The 19,948-nt window shown below is 41.7% G+C and overlaps 1 protein-coding gene and 1 non-coding gene across 5 annotated transcripts; both read left to right on the forward strand.

The window, feature by feature from the left end:
• The first annotated feature begins 4,166 nt into the window (after positions 1 to 4,166).
• Positions 4,167 to 19,610, forward strand: RBMX (RNA binding motif protein X-linked). Of its 4 annotated transcripts, none has more exons than XM_036402113.1 (9): positions 4,167 to 4,216; positions 5,452 to 5,581; positions 5,779 to 5,885; positions 11,306 to 11,477; positions 12,548 to 12,664; positions 13,016 to 13,130; positions 13,247 to 13,372; positions 13,445 to 13,548; positions 14,054 to 19,610. In XM_036402113.1, the coding sequence occupies exons 2-9, from the start codon at positions 5,473 to 5,475 to the stop codon at positions 14,359 to 14,361; spliced, it is 1,158 nt and encodes a 385-aa protein (XP_036258006.1). In that variant the 5' UTR covers positions 4,167 to 4,216; positions 5,452 to 5,472; the 3' UTR covers positions 14,362 to 19,610. The 4 variants fall into 4 exon arrangements, with proteins under 4 accessions (XP_036258006.1, XP_036258009.1, XP_036258007.1 ...); XM_036402116.1 differs by having other exon boundaries at positions 13,460 to 13,548; XM_036402114.1 differs by having other exon boundaries at positions 4,176 to 4,216; positions 5,455 to 5,581.
• On the forward strand, positions 5,634 to 5,705 carry LOC118698930 (small nucleolar RNA SNORD61). Its single transcript, XR_004981990.1, has one exon. It is a non-coding gene; the product is annotated as a small nucleolar RNA SNORD61 (small nucleolar RNA).
• Positions 19,611 to 19,948: the final 338 nt, after the last annotated feature.

Consider the following 19,948-nt stretch of genomic DNA (forward strand, 5'->3'; position numbering starts at 1 on the left):
GGAGGTGGCGGCAGCCGCGTCACGGCCGGGTCGGGGCCACAGCGGCTGCGCGGTGAAGGGGGAAGCAGCGGGCGCCATCTTGGGGGAGGGCACTCTGAAGAACCGGAGGCGACAGGACAAGGGGGAACAGATTCCCGCTGCCAGAGGGCGGGCTTAGACGGGATACTGGGGAGAAATTCCTCCCTGCGAGGATGGGTGTGCGGCCTGGGGCCCTGGCGCAGGTTGCAGAGAGAAGCTGTGGATGCCCCATCACTGGAAGTGTTCAAGGCCAGATTGAAGGGGGCTTGGAGCATCCTGGTCTAGGGGAAGGTGTCCCTGCCCATGGCGAGCAGGCTGGGGGTAGTGAAATCAGGTGATTTTGAACGTCCCTTCCAACCCAAACCATTGCAGGATTCTATGATACCAGAACCTCTTTTCAAGTTTTAGCCGCCAGCAAAAAGCACAGAATCAATTCGATTGGAAAATACCTCAGATCGTCGAATTTAACACAGGACTGAACACCACCACGTTAACCACACCACAGCACTGCGTGCTACATCCAGTCTTTCTAAACACCCCCAGGGACAGTGATTCCACCACCTCCCTGGCTAGCCCATTCCAATGTCTAAGTACCCTTTTTGTGAAAAAATTCCTGCTAATGTCCAACCTAAACCTTCCCCTGCACGACTCGAGTCTAGGTCCTCTCATCCTGTCACTTGTTACTGAGAGCAGTCAGATCTTCTTCACCTGGCTACATCCTCCTTTCAGGGAGTTGTAGAGAGTGAGTGAGAAGGGCTTAAGAGATATTACCAGCTCAGAAATAAGGGGTTGAAATCCAAGTTTTCATATAGCAATCTGGAAGAATTATATTTGGTGGTTTTTTTTGATGTAGCCTGTAATGTTTGCAGCCACAACATGGCCTCTTGGTACAACACGGTCACCACAAACATGATGCCAAGCTCCAGTGTCAGCTGTTTAGGTGGTGATGGCAGGAGCAGTGCTCCGGGACAGCTGCAAAACATGTCTGAGGAGCAGGGTAAGTGCAAGTGATGGCTGCAAGCTCTGTGCTACCATGGCAAGATGGGTACTCACAGCTGAGACATTGTGCTAAAGGCATTCCTGTCAATGATACAGAAAGTATCACTGAGTAGCAAACACCTCAATCTCTCTGTATTTTCCATTTTGGCAAGCTGTTTCCACTCATGTTTCCAGAGAGTGACACTACATTTGTATTGCCCTGCAAAACATCCATGTCCATTAATTTTAACCAATTCATCAATCTGTAGTGAATTGCCCTTACCATAGAACAGCAATGGGCAAAAGGAAAAAGAATAAGGGGGAGCACAGGAATTCTCGTGTTTTTTCAGCTGAGCCTGGAAATTAGAGTTGTCATTTCAGGCAGGTCCAGCTATGTCTTAGGGACCTATGATCCACCTTGTATGCCTCAACTGAAAGGAGCCAAAATGAGATCCCAAATAAGTGATTTGGGAGAAGCACATTAAGGAGTTCCAGTTTAGAAATGGTTGATAAAGTCCATGCCAGAAACAGTTATTTTGTGCTGTTCCCATCTACTCTAGTCTGAGTTTTACAGAAGAAAATTCCTGAATTTCTATAAACACCCATCAACTGACAGTGCCTAGAAAATTGCTCCTTGTTATAAAATCATTACGCTCATTTTTCAGTTATTAGTTTTTGATTGCATATCTAGAGTGAATAACATTCCCTTTTTTATTAATTCTGAATGAATCTTTAGTCCCCATCCCTCAGCTCTCCTAAACTTTTCATCCAGTTTAAAACCAAAGCATGATGAACTTGGTAAAAGGCCAATGTTTGATGAAAATATGGAGCATGGTACATAGTACTTGCATGAACAGGTTTGCAGTGTAAATTCAACAGCACTGTTAAACATGCAGAGATTCATTTAAGAAAGTGACAAAGAATTATATACCCTTTAATCCTCTAGGAAAAGATCTGACTAAATTTGTAGCAAGACCATACATACACTGTGTAGTGAGAGACTGTAAAATACCATTCCAGTTTGCAATGAAGATGCAACTAAGTTCTGATGAGAAGCCTCATGAAGATACCTTTTAGAACAACGGGCAGAAGAATTTTTAGAACAATGGGTGGCCCTGATACAATTACAGCATTTATGTTCAAATGCTGTTTCAAATGTCATTATGTTCATGCTAATCCCACCTAACCACATGTTCAGTACATGTTAACAAAATGTTACTAAAATGAAGCCTGGAGTCATCAATTAAATATTTTAGTCTTTAAATCAGACGTGACAGAAAAAGAGGCTTTTGTTTGCATTTGCTTATTTTTCCAGTTGTGTGGCAGTCAATAAATACACCACAGGTCAGAGAAGCACAGAGACCCCACCTGGATGGAGGCCATTTTTAGCATATTTCTTACAGGACTAACAATTTGCTTTAGTTTTCACTATCCATCCCAGGGAGGCTCCTACCTTTAAATTCTTTTGTATTGAAACTAGAATTTGAAGCTTTTCTTCATATGATAATTGGATGAGTATCTGGTAATGCCATTCTTTGGCAACTGCATTGATATCACAGGCAGTGCTGTTCCACCTCCTTATAAAGGTCATCTTTCCCTTTTCCCCTTCACAGTAACAGCATCCAGAAACTGAGCATCCACACTGGTAAGGCGACATCTTCAAGTACATACTGGAGTTTACAGTAGTGCTTGAGAGCTCCCCTCTTTTGTGTTCTTAACACATCTATGAGCTTCTCTGAGGCAACGTTGCCTTCTGCTTCCCATAGCACAAACAGCAGCTGAATATCAGTATCTGACAGACTGAAAAACTGAAGATAAGGAGAGTCTGATGTTCTCTTATCAGAATGTAGCAATTATGCAGCTGCACAACTGTAACAGCACTGGGCAGTGCCCTTAGAGTCCAAAGACTCTGTGGCATCTCCCAGGAATGAAGGTCTGGAGAACTGCAAGCAAGAACTGCAAGGCAGAACTTAAAAGACTGTATGGTGGTTAGACTGGGTGGCACTAAGAAAATAGGCCTTGATAACTGATTAATATAAATTTAGATAATCTACAGGTTCAAATAATGAAAGTTTAGCCAATTTTTGCATGAGCAGATTTCCTATCTTTTCCACTATCAGGTTTAGCCAGCCAAAGAAAATCACAGTTGAGCTTCGAGTACAAATAATTAACAAATTGAGTTAGTTGAACAAAAATGGCAAAACTTTGTGCCATCAACACGTTTAATTTTAAATCACACTTGTTTTGGTTTGCTGTTATTCTCCAAGGAAGGGGTGCTGCCATACACATCTACTAATCAAACTAATTAAAAATGCCTTTAAGGCTGCTTTAGCAAACTGGGTTAAGCTCCTGCAAACTCCAAAGTTAAACTGATACTACTGTGATTTTCTTTCCAAAGAAGCGATAGATCTGCTGCTTCACAAAATCAGTTAGCATTGGAAGGGATCTCTGGGAGATCATCCAGTCCAATCGCCCTGACAAGGCAGGGTCACCTGGAGCAGGTGATACAGGAATGTCTCAAGAGAGGGAGACTCCATGACCTCACTGGGCAGCTGTTCCAGGGTTGTGGTACCCTCAATCCAAAGTTCTTTCTCATGTTGAGGTGGAACTTCTAGTATTTTAGATTATGACAATTGCTCCTGTCACTAGGCATCATTGAAAAGACTCTGGCACCATCGCCTTGACACTTGGCTTTGGGATTTTTATATGCATTAGTGAGATCCCCTCTCATTCTTCTCTTCTCTAGACTGAACAGCCCCAGCTTCCATGTCTCTCCTCGTAAGAGGGACGCTCCAGACATCTAATCATTATTGTGATGATTACCATCTCCAGTAGCTCCTTTGTCGTGCTGAGGAGTCCAGAACGACACAGCACTGCACATGGGGCCTCAATCCTTCGGGACGAGGCACAGCGGCAAACAAAGCTCTACCCCTCCTTTCCCACGGCCCGCTCCCGCTGTTTTCCCGCCGCTCGCGGCCCGCTCCCCCCTCCTGGCAGGACGGGACTCTCCGCCCCGTGGCCCCGTCCCATCCGGGCCCCCGTTGCCCCTCGGCCGCGAGCCTCGCGCCGGCCTTGGGGGGGTCTCGGGCGCCCCCTACCGGGCTCGGCGCTGCCGTGCCGCCGCATCCGGGGCTCCGTCCGGCGGGTGACGTAAAGCTATAAAGGCCCGCAGCGCCTTTGTTCGCCCCCATTGCGCAGTTGCAGATCGGCGCGGGCGGAGGTGAGCGCTGCTGCGGGTAGGGCTCTGCGGGCGGCACCGCAGGACGCTGCGGAGACCCGCGGCGAAAGGTCCGCGGGGTGGGGGCCGCGTGGCGCGCCGCTCGCGGCAGAGCGGAGGCACGGCGGAGCCGGGCCCGGCCCGCAATCCCTCCCTGCCCGGCTCCGGTTAGGACGGCGGGACCCGCGCCGTTGCGGTGGGGCGAGGAGGGTCCTGGCGGTGTGAGGCGCGGTGTCCGCCATTTTATGTGCGGGGGTTCTTGAGCATCCCGGGGGAGGGCGAAGGGGGCATGGCGGGCGCGCCGCGTCGATGTGTCCGGACGGGCTTGAGTCGCGCGGTGGGTGAGTGCCGAGCAGGCCGCCGGCGCGGGGCCGGAGCGGAGCCGCTGCCAGAGGTGGCCGCCATTTTGTGGCGGTGCCTGAGCCCGCGGAGGGTCCGACGCCCCCCGTGCTCACCGTGCCCGGAGCGCGGCTGAACCCGCGCCCCGTGCGGCCCGGCCCGGCCCCGCCGCGGCTCCCTCGGGGGTGCTTTGTCCGCGCTCCCGCGTGTGCCGGAGCTGGCGCGGGCCTTCCCGCCATCGCGCTGGAGACACGCGGGCAGCGCTTGTCCGCAGGCGCCGGGCGGCCTGCCAGCCACGGGGGGTTTGGCTTTGTCTTCGGCTCTTGGGCTTTTTTCTTTTTGAGCCCTCCCGCCCCCGCGACTGTAAGTGTGACATTGCTGTGTAGAACTGCAGTGGTGGTCTGGTGTCAGTTCAGTCTCTCATGTTGTGTAGGCCAGGACTTTAGCATAGGCTTCATGTACTTTAAATAATACAAAGAATGAACTTAATTTAAAAACACTGACCTAAGATGCTCTGAAGAGTTAACAGTTTGGTATTACGTTGACATATTAAGCAAATTACTTGAAACGTCCAGGACAAAAGGACCAGCACTTCTGGAAGAATTTTCACATTCACCAATATTGCTTCATTTTAACAGTGCCTTGTTCCACTATTCCAAGTTCTATTTAATGTCTTTTAAATACACTATATAATGTGAAGAAGGAACTGTTAATATTACTTCGAGTTGCTTCCACTGCAAAAAATTGTAATTACTTGATTTTTTTTATACCTCATATTTCTTACCTAATATCTTTCTGAAGAAAATTTGCTTGTACGTTTGAGGACAGAAGTAATTTATATACCATGAAGTCACTATTGCAGTCTGATGTTTTGTTAATAATGGCCTCATTCTTTTTAGTAGGTCATTTACAGAATCAAAATGGTTGAAGCAGATCGTCCTGGGAAGCTGTTCATTGGGGGCCTGAACACAGAGACTAATGAAAAAGCCCTTGAGGCTGTATTCGGCAAATATGGACGCATTGTGGAAGGTAAAGACAACTTTTCTTAAGATAGCAATAGTATAAAACAAACAACAGTATAGCTGTGATGACTTTTTGGCGTTGATCATCTGAAATGATGGTGCTTATGTGTCCTCTAAGAAGTTCTGAGCTTAAAAGGTTAAATAAAGGTTAAGTGTTCCTTACAGGGAATTACAGGGAAGGCTGATGTGACTTTGTTTCTGCAGTCCTTTTGATGAAAGATCGGGAAACAAACAAGTCCAGAGGATTTGCATTCGTCACGTTTGAGAGTCCAGCAGATGCAAAAGATGCTGCCAGAGATATGAATGGAAAGGTAGGAATTAAGACCGTTTATATGTTGCAGTTGCTACTGACCAGGACAATTAATCTTCGGGGTAAATCAACTGGTAATAAAAGTTGGAAAGAGAATGGATTAGAAGATCGTGGAGACAAGTTGTAACTTTAAATTTGACAAAATGTCTCTGTCTCCATGTTTCTCCTGTTCCTGGATTTGCTAATAGAAAATGGAAGTCTGGCTGGCAATCAGCTATGCTCTCTTTTCTTATTGTTCCTTAATCGGTGATGGAGGATTCAGCTCTTCATTCTTGCATGTTTCAATAATGATTTTTGGGTTAATTTTCCTTTTTGATGATATTTGAATGCAGGATTGTGTAAATTACACTTCAGGGAAGTGACTTACCTGAAAATTAGTAACTGTTCTTTAGCATGGGTAACTGTGATTTCCCTTGAATGCCGGAGCATTGATGAGCTATCCGGTATTCTGAGTATAATCTCCTGCATTTGTGATTTGCATCATTGATCTGCTTGGTCTGTGTGAGGGGCATCTTTCTAGTTTATGTGCACTGGCTTTGCAGTTAGCCGGCAACCGAATTTGTTCATTTACGCCCTAAAACGCCATGGTCTAGCTTTAAGAGCAATAAGATGTGTAATGTTTTTAAAAATAAAAATATAGGCGTTTGCAGCACAAGTTCCAAGATAATACCAGGATAGTTTGTCAGAGAGTTGTAGACTGCTGTAATCTGTATCTGTTGTGGCATGTGTTTGCAAAGGTAGATGTACGTTGGCAATTTTTTGGTGAACAACTGCTTATCTTTATGGAGGTGCTGTCTCTTCAGGCAGTGAAAGCCATCTTAGGTCTCTTGAATTGCAGACTCTGGTTTTCCTGCGTTGTGTGAATGGTTGTGTTTAGGTCACGCTGCACTGGCCTTGTAAGCAGCGTCTCTTGAGATGCCATTCAAGTAAAGTGAAGAAACATCAAGTGATTGTGATTAATTGAGACTTGGGATTTTGGTATGTTTGTCTTGTTAGTTTAAGAAGTTGAAGTGAAAGAAAAATGTCAGTTATTGCAGTCAGTAAGTAAAACAACTTTAGGAATAAGAAAGTGAGCTTTGTGTAGTGTTCGTGAACACAAGGTTTGTAAAACCTCTTGTTATTTGTGTTGTAGCAGGGTATGTGTTATAGAAGGATAGTGGGTTTTATACTCCATGGACTGATGTTTCTGGATGCTTCATGACAATCTTATCACAATTAGGGTTATTCTCTTAGAAGACTTCCTTCCCTTTTAAGCAAGCTAGTAGTTTTGTCAAGGCAGAGAGTGGCAAATTCAGATGACGTTCTTTCTATACCAGCCTAAACATCTGTCAGGGTGTTCCTTTTATTGAATTTTATTTCTCCACTGTCTAGTTTGCCACAGTTCTGAAGACTTGTTTACTGCCGTGCTTAAATAATTTATTTTCTCTGAAATGGTCATTGAATCCTCACATAAGGTAATTTCAAGGACCAATAGGCAATTGTCAGACTAAAAGGAATTCGGTCACTAATCGTGTGTTTGTGGAGTGCAGCTTGCAAATCAAAATCCCTTTGAAAATAATCACCAACTGTTCTACATCTTGAATGTTGAGGCCTGTGTTTAGTCACATTGGGAATATTTGGGAGAATACTGCTTGGAAAAGTAGCTAAATGAGGCAATGTTTGTGGCTGAGGTTACGTCTACTTGTTCTGGAATGCACAATCTGCATTTTTGGCAAGAAATGCTAGAAAGGACGGCCTTGTGGATCATCGTTCTCATGGGTTTGTCTTCACTATAAATCTAGAAGTACCGTCATCTGCTTTGAAATTGGAACGGCAAATAGTATATGAAAAGAACATTCTCAGATGGGATTTGCTCTAGAATGTCTTCTGGTCCAACTTGCTTTGACCATGGATATGAAAGATATTCATGCGGTGGTCTCTCATGCTCATCTTCAGGAAGCCTTCTGGACAACAGGTACTGCTTGTATTCCAAAAAGACTCTGCATTCAAGGTGTGAGGGAAGAGCAGTGTTTAAAGCCTGGTGTGAGAAGAGGCAATTGTCATAAATCACAATTTGAAGGTCTCTTTGTCCATTTGGAAAAGATGGATTGGAGCATTCTTGAGATTTTAATGGCACTGAGAAGCAGCAGCAGAAGCACTGTGCAGACTGCAGTTCGAGCAGTCTGTAAGGAGTTAGGTGATCTGTCTGGCTGGGGGAAGAGTTCTGCACTGCCTGTCTGTTGCTCATTCTGTCATCCCAAAGGAATTTGAAGTTGTAGCCAGTAGAAGAGGCTGACTCCAATAGATTCTGCAAGAATGAATTTGCATTTGTTTTTTATTTTGCAAATGTTTATGAAAATATATGCAGAGTTTTGCACCAGTTTGGGTGAGGGGTAGTATGTGGACAGCTATATTTCACCCTATACTGGGACAAGCATAGACTAGTCAAAGCGTGCTTGTTGAAGATCAGTTTGTCCTGCAGAAAGGGATCACAAGATAATTATTTTAGAGTTGGGATGGAGATTTCTCACTTCAGTCACTTTGTCTTCTAGATTGAATCAATGCTATGATGTCTGAGCAGTGCAAAAGAAATGTAGAACTACTTAATAGCAGCTTACCAGCTGAAGAATTAAGAAGAATCTTAATTCATGGCTGTCAAGTCTACATCCTGATGCCACAAAATGCACATGCTTACCTGGACATAAATGTGGATACTCTCCAGTCTGTAATGGTTGTTTGGTGCAGTGGGCTGTTCTCATGACCTTCGGATTCTACATCCTTAAGATGAAATGGATAATTAAAGAGAGGATATGACCTTAGGCAAAGGGTCAGGACAAAGATTTTATTCCAGTGTAGACCTGCCAAGCCAGCTGGTCTGTGTTCAGAGGATGGAAGCAGAAGCTACAATCCCTGCAGTGTAAACTGTACTCAGCACTATAGAAGATTGTCTAATTGACAGAAAGTGCTTCCTGTTCTTTGGGGAAGAAGTGATACAATGTACAGAAGCTTGGCCTCTTGAGAAATGGATCTTCATTTCTTGGATATATATGGCAAAATGAAACTCACTTAATGTGCCATCAAGGAACATGGAGCAATGGAGTCATTGCAGCATCAACAGCGAAGTGATCCATTGAAGAGGAAAGCCCTGTGCGGTGCTAGGACCAGCTTCATGCAAGTTACTGTGACAGTTTCTTTGAAATACTTGATTTCTTGCCCCTCTCCCAAAATTAAGCAAATTTCATTCATCTTTTCTGTTGAAATGTGGAACAGCTTGCAGGATAGTTCTCTAATTGTGTTTGGTTAAAATTCCCTGTCTCACTTTACAAATATGTACAGATTATTCATTCCACACATAGGAGACTTTGATTGCCAAACTATTACTGTCCTAAATTACTTGTAGCTTAAATTATTTTCATACTTTTTAGCACCAGGGTGACTTCACTTTCTGGTGCTCATACCATATTAAAAATGCTTCTATAACACTCTGAATCAAGGTTATAAAAAGAAGCTAATGAGTGTTCATGTTGACAGCTTGTGCTTTGAGCTCATTGAAAAAACTTCCTTATTCTGAGATGGGTTGTGTGACTTTTATGTTTGGTGAGGTAAGACCTTTCTTTGAGCTAAGAAACCATAAAATGTCCCCTCTGCTTTGAAATAGGACTAACTTTGACAAATATTTCCTGGTTAGCAAAAAATACATTCTCGTATCTAGTGAAAGGTCTTTCTGGACCTATGGAATAGCTTTTTAAGACTACTTCTGTAAAGCAGTCTGGAAGGAAACAGTCTTTTGCCAAGGTAAGATGCTTAAGTGCAAGGCAGAAGAAAACAGGAGGAGAAATTACAAGGAAAACTGTACCTCCTACCTAACACAAATGAAAGAATTTAAACCTAGCATCCAGGTTTTCAGAACCCATGCTAGCAGAAGGGGACAGTGTTTGCTTTCTAAACTTACAACAAGCTGTCAAGACCTTCCATGAAATGAAGGACAGCAGTGGCCATAGCAAAGCTTAAGGCTTCAAAGCCCTCTGTTCATGCTTCAGAAGGATGAAACTTAGAGATTAATTACAATGGCAAATCAATATGATGCAAACTGAGAAGTTCCAGTCATTAGAGTGGATATTTCAGTTTGTCATGCCAAAAGGCTTTTTGAGAAACCTTCCATAAGTAAAATATTTCACTAAGTCAAGCCAAGACCAATATGATTTTGCTGGTATTTCTTACTTTTTTTCCCTCAAAATGGATCAAGTTGAACCTGGGTATGTACACTCAGGTTTTTAAACAATCACTACAACTCTGAGCTGGCAAAATACATCCACCATTACAGTGAATTTTCAGAGAGCTAGATTTTGACAGAGAACAAAAAATACTCAGTGCTTCTATAAAATACCAGTGTAGATAAAGACATTACTAGCAGTCTAGCAGTTACGTTTGTTCATTTATTGCAGCAAAGAAGTGCAATGAACAACACTTTCTGCCTGATAATTAATTAGTAGTCATGGCAGAATTAAATATTTACCTGCTAAAAAAGGCAAATAAACCATGTTTGCCAGGATAGGCATGGAATAACCTAATTTTAGCAGGGCTTGTGGTCTTGATTCCGCTATAATAGCCAAACATGCGGCATCTAAAGATCATCCAGAAATTTGATTAACTAGGTTGAATTACTCAGCTTGTTAGTACCTGCTCATGTTTGAGGTATATTGGCTGCAGAGTTCCTGGTATTGCAGATCTGTATTCCAGCAAAAGCTTCTACTTTTTTCATACCACAAAAAAAAATACAACCACACAACAGAACTCACAAACAAAAATACCACAAAGCACCTTCCCTGTGGAAAAGCAAGTAATAGAGTAAATTGTGACAGTCACCTTGATTGAAAACCCAGCTTGAAACACTAGAAAAAAGGGGTGAATTGTCATACTCAGTCTGCTGTGTAGATGCTGAAATAGCTTCTAAATACTTCAGCGATCACCGTTTTATCAGGACGTCAAGAAAATGTGCTAAACGGCCTCCCCATTGCCAGAAATTCCGACTGAAGCTAAGTTACCTTCAGCTTAATCTTGTAACTACAGGTGCACTCCTAGTTTGGTACAAAAGTACATGGCAATTGAAAGTAAATTGTAGATCATATATCATGTTTCATTTACAGAATAAATGACGTGGGGCTGCCGTAATCATTGGACACTTGTGTTTTCACTGAAAGTCCTTTCTGATGCTGCTCTGTGGGTTTTTTGCCATCAATACCACAAGAATGAAGTACTGTAGAAATTGAAATTAGGCCCAACATGCTGCTGAGTACTTGGGGACTAATACTGAAGACTGAAATCAGTTCTAGAATTGCTCTAACTTATAAAATGGAAGCCCTATAAATAGTGAAGCAAGAGGGGCTTGATTTAAGAAATACAAACATGACTGAGCAGTAAGTAAAGCAGCTTCTTCTTTAGTCATTAGATGGGAAGGCAATTAAAGTGGAACAAGCAACCAAGCCATCCTTTGAAAGTGGTGGTAGGCGTGGGCCACCGCCCCCTCCCCGAAGCAGAGGTCCTCCCAGGGGCCTTAGAGGCGCAAGAGGCGGAAGTGGCGCGAGAGGACCACCTTCAAGAGGGAGTCACTTGGGTATGTATTGACCTCTCTCATTATACACTTCGACAACACAAGACAATCCCATTGGAAGATGACAATAATCCTACTGGAAAAAAAAAAAAAAAGTCAAACACCTGAATAGTGCACTCCTTGTTCTTTATTAAAATGATGAAATACGATCTCGGCAGTTTAGTCAAAGTTTTGATTAGGCAAGTACACCTTAAGAAAAGGCTTTCAGATGTGAAGATTCCTTTCTACAACTAACACTCCACTTGACTTTTGCCTATGAAAGAAAAGCAGAACTCCTGCCTTGCACGTGAGAAAGGAAGCTTTCTGGTATTCAAGTTGAAAAAGTGATTCGCTACCGCCAGGGAAAGGGAACTGCCTTTCATTCTTTATAGCAAGAGGTCTAAACTGAGAAAATTGTAGGGCTGATCCTTCCAGATCAGAGTGAGAGGGCAGCTAAACCTTTTTTAAGTTGTTGAAGCATTCTAAAGTACATTACTTGATACTGGATATTCATTAAGATACAGCTATTTATTCAGACTTTTCAGTATCAAAACAAAACTCACTTAACTAGCAAACAGTACCTGAGGTGTAACAGTAAAAGCTGTAATGCAGGAAAAAAAACCCTGGAAATAGTGAAACTTCTGTCTTGAAGAGTCTGTATAGTAGGTTCTGCAGACTCGGTAGTAGTACCTCTGTTCCCTCTCTGTAGGCTCTTCTCTAGTACATCCTCCCAAGTGGCTCTTCTGAGAACAGTAACTTGTTAAGCGTTTAAGCTGTGACTGATTACAGGTATCAGCTGTCTTTTTTCCTTTGTGTCACACCCTGTAGCTTTTGGATAAGTTCCAAAAGACAGTTCTTGACAGGAATTTAGGCTGTGGGAAGTTTGGCTCTCAATTCTGCCAGTAGCATTTGAAGTGGCTAGAAAACAGGAGGTCTAATTTTAGAGATTTAGACAGGAGAGGTCTAGTTTTAGAGGTTTACTGTTGATCATGTAGTGGTAATAATGGCACGTTTAGGTTGTTGTAGTTCAGGCTTTAAGAAAATGCAGGTGAGTATCACAGAAATAATAATTGGTTCGTGGCTTCTCCTTCTAGGGTCTTCTCGAGGGCCACTTCCTATGAAGAGGGGTCCACCTCCACGAAGTGGAGGCCCTCCACCTAAAAGATCTGCACCTTCAGGACCAGTGCGTAGCAGTAGCATGGGAGGAAGAGGTAAGGACTTCCTGACTAAATTAATTGCTTGGTCAGCTCTAGAACCTTAGTCTTCCCTTAGGAACTGGTGCAAATCATTGATTCGAACTTCAGTCAGCTGTGGGATGGTGTACTGTTTCTCTAAGCTTTGGTTCCTTTCAGACCAGTATAATTTTGTAGCTGTTGGGAACAATTTGGTGTAATTTGGATATGTTTTGTCTAGTGCTGCTTTCAAACTGTACAAGCAGAAATGTAAAGCGCTCTAAATGTAGGCTCTGGAGATATTATTAAATTGCTTTAAGCTATTTGCTAGCACTTGCCTTGAATGTTCTGCATGGCTAAATGCTAATTAAATGGACTGTTTCTTTGAAGCTCCTGTGTCACGTGGAAGAGATGGTTACGGTGGTCCTCCGCGCAGAGAGCCAATGCCATCACGGAGAGATGTCTACATGTCTCCAAGAGATGATGGCTACAGCACTAAAGACGGGTAAATTCTTCTACTGTTTTATTTTAGTGAAGTGTTTTTTGTTTGGAGAAGGATCTTGATTCCAGACCTTCTGTGGTAGGACATGTGGCTAACATCTCAGTTTTTGTTCTTTGTAGTTATTCAAGCAGAGATTATCCCAGTTCCAGGGATACCCGGGACTACGCACCACCTCCACGAGACTACGCATATCGTGATTATGGTCATTCCAGTTCACGTGATGAATACCCCTCCAGGGGATATAGGTACCTACAGTTGGAGTTTTCTGTCACTTTATTTTTGCTGTAATGTTAGTGATTTGTACTAAGTCTTAGTAGTCTTTCCTCCTATAGCGATCGTGATGGATACGGTGGTGGACGTGACAGAGACTACTCGGATCATCCAAGTGGAGGCTCCTACAGAGATTCATATGAGAGTTACGGTAAGAATCCATTTTGAGGACCATATAAACGTACAGATGTCATAACATCTGACTTTGACTAGGTTGCTTGTGTTTTAGGGGGAAGTGGCGCAATTTTTTTCCCCTACAGTGAAAGTGCAGTTGTTGGTTAACATTTGAACGTCTTTTTAATAAGCTGTAAGCTAAAGAAGCAAAGTCTACAGTTCAGAATGACAGCTGTCTCTGGAAAATATGGCTGAGTTTCTTCTCTAAAATAACAAGCTGTACTGGAATACCCAGTTAAAGAGCCTGCCTGAATAAACAAACACCGTCTTCATTCCTTCAAAATCTCTAAATCCACTCACTGCCTGATATGCAATCCCCACTTAAAAATACCATTAGTGTGGCAGATTATATTAAGACCATCTCAATACATATAAAAAGAGTAGCAGTAAACATTTTAATACAGCAATTCTGTAAATTCAGATTTGAAATTGTTCTATATAACTTATGGTGTTGCCATATGACCTGACCGTTGACCCTGCAGGTAACTCACGTAGTGCTCCACCTGCTCGAGGGCCCCCGCCATCTTATGGTGGAAGCAGTCGCTATGATGATTACGGCAGCACACGAGATGGATATGGAAGCCGAGAAAGTTACTCAAGCAGCAGAAGTGATGTCTACTCAAGTGGCCGTGATCGTGTTGGAAGACAAGACAGGGGTCTTCCCCCATCCATGGAAAGGGGCTATCCACCTCCTCGGGATTCTTACAGTAGTTCAAGCCGCGGGGCGCCCAGAGGTGGTGGCCGTGGTGGAAGCAGATCCGATAGAGGTGGAGGCAGAAGCAGATACTAAAAACACTCTTAAACTTTTGGACCAAGACAGATTATTTCTCAAATGTGGAAGCTGTTCTATCTTTACTACCAGAGGACTACTAAAAGGAAAAGTTGTTTTTAACCTTTTTTTATTGTTGCCTGTTAAGTTTTCCCCTCCATGACTTCTATGCTTTTGTGAGAAACAGTTGAAACAATGTTTAATATCATTTCAAAATTGTTAACATTTCTTTCAGAAAGCAGATGTTAAATGTATAAGCTTGAGCTGTGTACTAGTGTTGTAATTTTCAAAGTAAAGTTTCCCTGAAATGCCACACTTCCATCTGATTTTCGTCATGAATGGAACAAGCTGTTCTTAAGATCTTCCTCACAACATCCAACCATCTAACATGGAGATGGATTGCTCTACATGTTCAGCATCTCATTCTGAAAGTATTGCTTGTGATTTGGAGGGTGGTGGGGATGATTCCACATAAAGCTCAGTTATGCCTAGAATTTGAAGTCACAGTATTCCCAGTACAAAATGCCTTCAGATCCTCGTGTAAAGAAAAATAGAGGATTTCATTCACTTAAGCCAAAAAAAGCAAGTGGATAAATACTATATTCTGCCTTCCTACTGTTTCATGGGGAGTTTAAAAAGATCTCCCCTGCAAAAAAATCATGTTCATGTAAGTCAGCTACAAAATACTGTTAAAAAAAACAACAATCCGCAAACCATTGACCAATTCCATCAAAGAAGCTGCAAATCGATGCTTACTCACACTGTTTCAAATTTTTGCAACTCTGTAGTGTTTCACTTTTAAAGGAACATCTTTGATTCCAAAGGAGAAAATAAGATAAGCAAAGAAGTCTTTCTCTCCAACTTCTGAAAGGCTTATGGCTTCCTAAAATAAGTGAATCTTTCAGCATTCCACAGCTGATTAAGAGCATCAAATGCCTGTGAAACAGCAAAGATGGTAAGCAAAGCAAACTAGTTTTTCAGTCTAAGTCAAAATTGAAACAAGTTACCTTCTTCTAGTACAGTAAGACAAGCTGCATGTCATGGCAATGGAAGTGCTGTATAGATTAAAGAAAAAAAAGGAAAATAAATTCCCCAATACATTAGAAATTCTCCAAATTCAACAATCCTTGGATAAAAGCATTTATGGCACCAGTTTTAAAACTAAAGCTGTAATGCAGCTCACTGTAGACGCAGTATTGCCATGTAGTGTGGGGAGGGGGTATTTTGTGACCAGTATCACTCAGTGAAGATGCTTAGAAAGGCTGCATATGCAGCATATTAACAAAATTTAAGCCTTGTGAAGTGAGGAATTGGTTTAGGTTGAGACAGATCAGCTCAACTATTGGGAGTTGGAAGCAAGAAAGGCAGACTTGATGTTTAGTTGGATGCCTAACTCTGTTTAGTTTGACACTGCGTTGCAGGGATACCCAGGGATGCATGTGGCACAGTCTGTGGCAAGTTGTTATAACTTGGGTGAAGCCATGAAGTTCAAAAGATACTCTTGAATATAGTAAACATGAAGACCTCCAACTAAAAAACCAAACCACAAACCCAAAACCTTTGTACTACTGTTTAGTCCTCAGTAAATTTTGTCGTTCAACTTATGGATTTAACATGGCAGAGCACCATTGAAAAGGAATGAGAATCCATAAGCCATGCAACCTTTCTCTAAGCCATTTCAGTTCATTCCAAGCCAGTGAGTGAATCCTCCACCATTTAAAGAAGTAGTAAAAACTTGCGACTGAATAATCTGCAAACGAAACTTGTGCCATTTTTTTGAAATGGGGGCAATTACTGTAGGTTAGCTTGTGCTGTAAAACATATTTTTCTCAATTTGTTGTATCTTCTCTTAATTGCAGGGGGATAACTTCTAGAAGATACCACTGAAATAGTGCTGGTTCATCTGTTGACTGCAGATGTGAGTGGTGCCTGTACCAATACATAAGGTAAATATTACAGCAGTGTAATAGCTGCAAGGAAGTTCCCTGGTCATTGTGTTCGTAGGTTTGAATGGATGTTCTTCATGGCTAAGTGTTGTTTTGACTTGTGTTTAAGTTTTGGAGGAGGAGGCTTAAGAAGGCTTTGTAAACCAGCCAGTTTGGGAATGGCAGCAAGACACTACTTGTCTGCAAAAACAGGGCCAATTTGGGTACGGCTAAAGAAAAACATGTTTACAACTGAACTTCAAGTCATGTGGCAGAAAGTGCTGAGCATGAATTTTTATAAGAGCAGATCATAAAAAATCAGAGTTGTAATAATAAATGTTAGTATTGACATTTAATCAGTCTTGTTAAATGTGCAGGATTAACAATTAAAGTGAGTATAATCTTGGATTAGGAATTGATCTCTGCAGAGGTCCTGGGATTAAGCTGCAGACTTCAGATGCCTCCAGAATGGTTTGAGACTGTAGAACAGCTGTGTTTCTTGGCTCTAAATCCTACCCTATTAAAATAATTTTTCAAGAAGATTGAGGAGCAGCAGTCTTTGGATTTTATGTGAAAGTGTGACTTGCTCCTATTTCTCTGAAAACTCAGAAGAAAAAAGGTGGTAGTGGCTGTCATGTTAATCTAGCTTTCTGGAAAATAATATTTCTCTACTAAATAGTTGGTAGTAAAAAAATGGGAGTAACTTAGAGCGTGTGCAGAATTTGACAAAATCTAGTACAGATTAAAGGAAAAGGATAACTACCTTTTCCAAGAGAAGCATTTATGTAAAGAAGCATGTGTACTCCCTTATGTAATTCTTTATTGAGTCTGTAAATGTAAGAACCTCTTTGCTGCTAGTTTCAAATTCTACTTTCAAGAACCAACTTTAAAATGGTAAAAAAGAAGAAGCTGTAGTTTGTATAGTTGGTCTATCTGATAGCTGGTCACTGTTACCAGGGAGATTCTATCTTGTGGGAAGGATAGGTTCTGTTGTATACTGCATGATGTTTGTAGCCTCAGTTGGGCTTCAATTCATTCTCCCTATAGAGTGTCAGTAACAGCAATTCAATAAATGTGCAATGCCTTTGTCAGAATATGCTAAAAATGTTTTATAAATACTCCTGATAAATTGCTGCTCTTACCCTGATAATAAAGGAAAAATATGCTTTGTTTCAGGGTACTGGAATGTGTTTCAGATAAAAGACAGAATCATCACAAGTGTTTTCTGTTCAGGGGATGCGTGTAGTTAAGCAAAACAGAAGCTTCTGCCCTACCAGCTTTTTATTTTTCTGATGCTTGATAAAATTTCAACCAGCAAATGCTGTCCTTGTCTTTGTTTTCCTTTTAAGATGTGGGTGTTGAAATATTTAAATTAGAGTCTTACTGAAAGGACACTTCACAATAGGTGTTTCTAAAGGTTAAGAAAACTGAACCTTTTTCATTCAAAAATCACTGATGTCACTAGTGTGCCACTAAAGTGGATTAGGGAAATAGGTCTAAAAGTAGCATTTCCCCTTTCATTTCCCCACCCACTTGCAAAAAACCACGAGGAGTCAGTTTTTAAATTTATAGTTTGACCCAGATGGAGGTCTTAAATTCTCTAATGAAGAGATGAAATGCTGTCTTAAATGCAGCGTTCTAAGAGACTTTGAAAGATACTGACACATCATCATACAGGTTGTGTCAGAACGTTTTAAACTTCCTGTGTGTGCACCTCAGTTCTCTCTGTTAGCTGGAAAGCTGAAGCTTAATTATTCTTGACAAGTGAAAAAGCTTCCCTTTGTAAAAAAAAAAAAAAAAAAAAAAGTACTTCTTTCAGTTTAGTAAATCTGTTGTGACCATGTTGTTATAAATACAGGTATTAGAGACAAAAGCACACTCTATCAGCCTTGTCTTCAGCTTCTAAATGTTTCCAGATTCTTAGCAGGCATGGTACCAATGTTAAGGGACAGTAAATAGATCTTGTGGCAAGGAAGGTAATAATAATAGCCTTGTGGAAAATCAGGGTGCAAATGGAATTGCCAGGCCTATACCTTCCCTTGACTACAAGTTTGATTTTATTTATAGCACATTATTACTTACAGATTAACACCAGTGTATTACAGAACTTCTGAGTAGCATGCTGAGGTTATCAAGAGCTGGTGGAATTTTGTGGTGAGTAGAATTTGAAGGGGGAATTCACCCAGGAATTGTGGTACTTAGTACCTGCCCTGGAGACAGTCTTATACAAGCAGTATGCATTAATACAAGTTGTCTTCGGGGCATTTTGATTATTGTAGTTAGCTATTGATGTGGTTTCATACTGTTGGAACAGATCGAATACAGTCCAAATGTATTAACTGTATGTATAAAATGAATTCAAAGATAATCTAGCATTTTTGTCTCTTGGCTTCTGAGAGGGTACTAACTTGCATTTCCTTTTTCCAGTTACGGTGAAAGGTGAAGGTGGCAGCGCAGCAGTGGATGTGCATTGGAAAATCAAAGGATAACAAATCACAACTGATACAGCCTGGCTTTTGAATGTAGTGTTGCCCACCATTTTCTAGAGGAATGTGTAAGCATTCTGGAGTTGCCTTTGAAAGTAGCACTACCGATATCTTGGACATACATAAAATTTATGGTGGAAGCCAGCTGCTGTCTGCCATAGCTCGCACCTTCCAACAGTCCAGAGTGAGATGGTTCATTGCTCGTTGCACACACATCCTACAGCAGTGAAATACTTTGGTTGCCTTTTACACATGTGCTTGCCATTTATGCTGATAAAAAGAGCAAGTTACACAGAAGTAAGTCTTAGTCCACTTGAATACAGAGGACTTCACCAAGAAACCACGGAAAGTTCTGCTATATTACATTAACAGTTTTGTCCCAACCTTCTGGATGAGAGGGGGGGAGTATTGCTGTACTGAGACAATGTTAGTGATGTGGCCAGGATAATTAGTGTTCCTTGATGTACACTGGACATCTTGGTGCTTCCTTCAAAACTTTGTCTTGATTTTGATGCATTCTTCTCTTACATACATGTTGGTGGGCCAGTGTATGTGAGAGGAATCCTCAGGCATTGGTATTTCATGTAGAAAACTCATAAAGAATAATGGATAATAAAATTTATACTGACTTCTGTGATAGACATAAACTGATCTCATTTAAACAACCCTCAGTCCATAATGAGTGGCTGAAGAAGAAGAAGCATGCATACCTTGTCTAGAGAATTAAAACTTTATGTTTGGGGTGAGGATATCACTTTAAATCTCAGTTAGGGGCTGCAGATTCTAGGAGTAAATCTGTGTAGCGGATTGGTAGAATTGCAGTATTTCCCAGGGCAAATAAATTTACTGTTAACAAGAATTATGGGTTTGGGGTTTTATTGTCTAATTTAAAAGAAAAACATATTCTTCTTGGACACACTTGGATGGTGTTCAAGATCGCTAGTGTTACATCTTGGAAGGTTATCGTTACAAAGCGATCTCAGTATCTCTTCTGCAGAAGGAGTAACTTGTACTGTACTACTTTTCCGCATTAGCTTAGTGTTTAGCGCTGCTGTTCAGGCTGAACTGGATAATTCTTCCTAAAGTGTAATGCCAAAATGGCAGCTACTGTATGATCAGTTCCTGCCTAAAATTCTACTTAATGAGAATGTACCCTGATCTACAGTATTAGCTCGTGCACAGAGTCAAACTTTTCAT

Source organism: Molothrus ater, chromosome 14 (genome assembly GCF_012460135.2).
Source record: "Molothrus ater isolate BHLD 08-10-18 breed brown headed cowbird chromosome 14, BPBGC_Mater_1.1, whole genome shotgun sequence".
Classification (NCBI taxonomy): Eukaryota; Metazoa; Chordata; class Aves; order Passeriformes; family Icteridae; genus Molothrus; species Molothrus ater.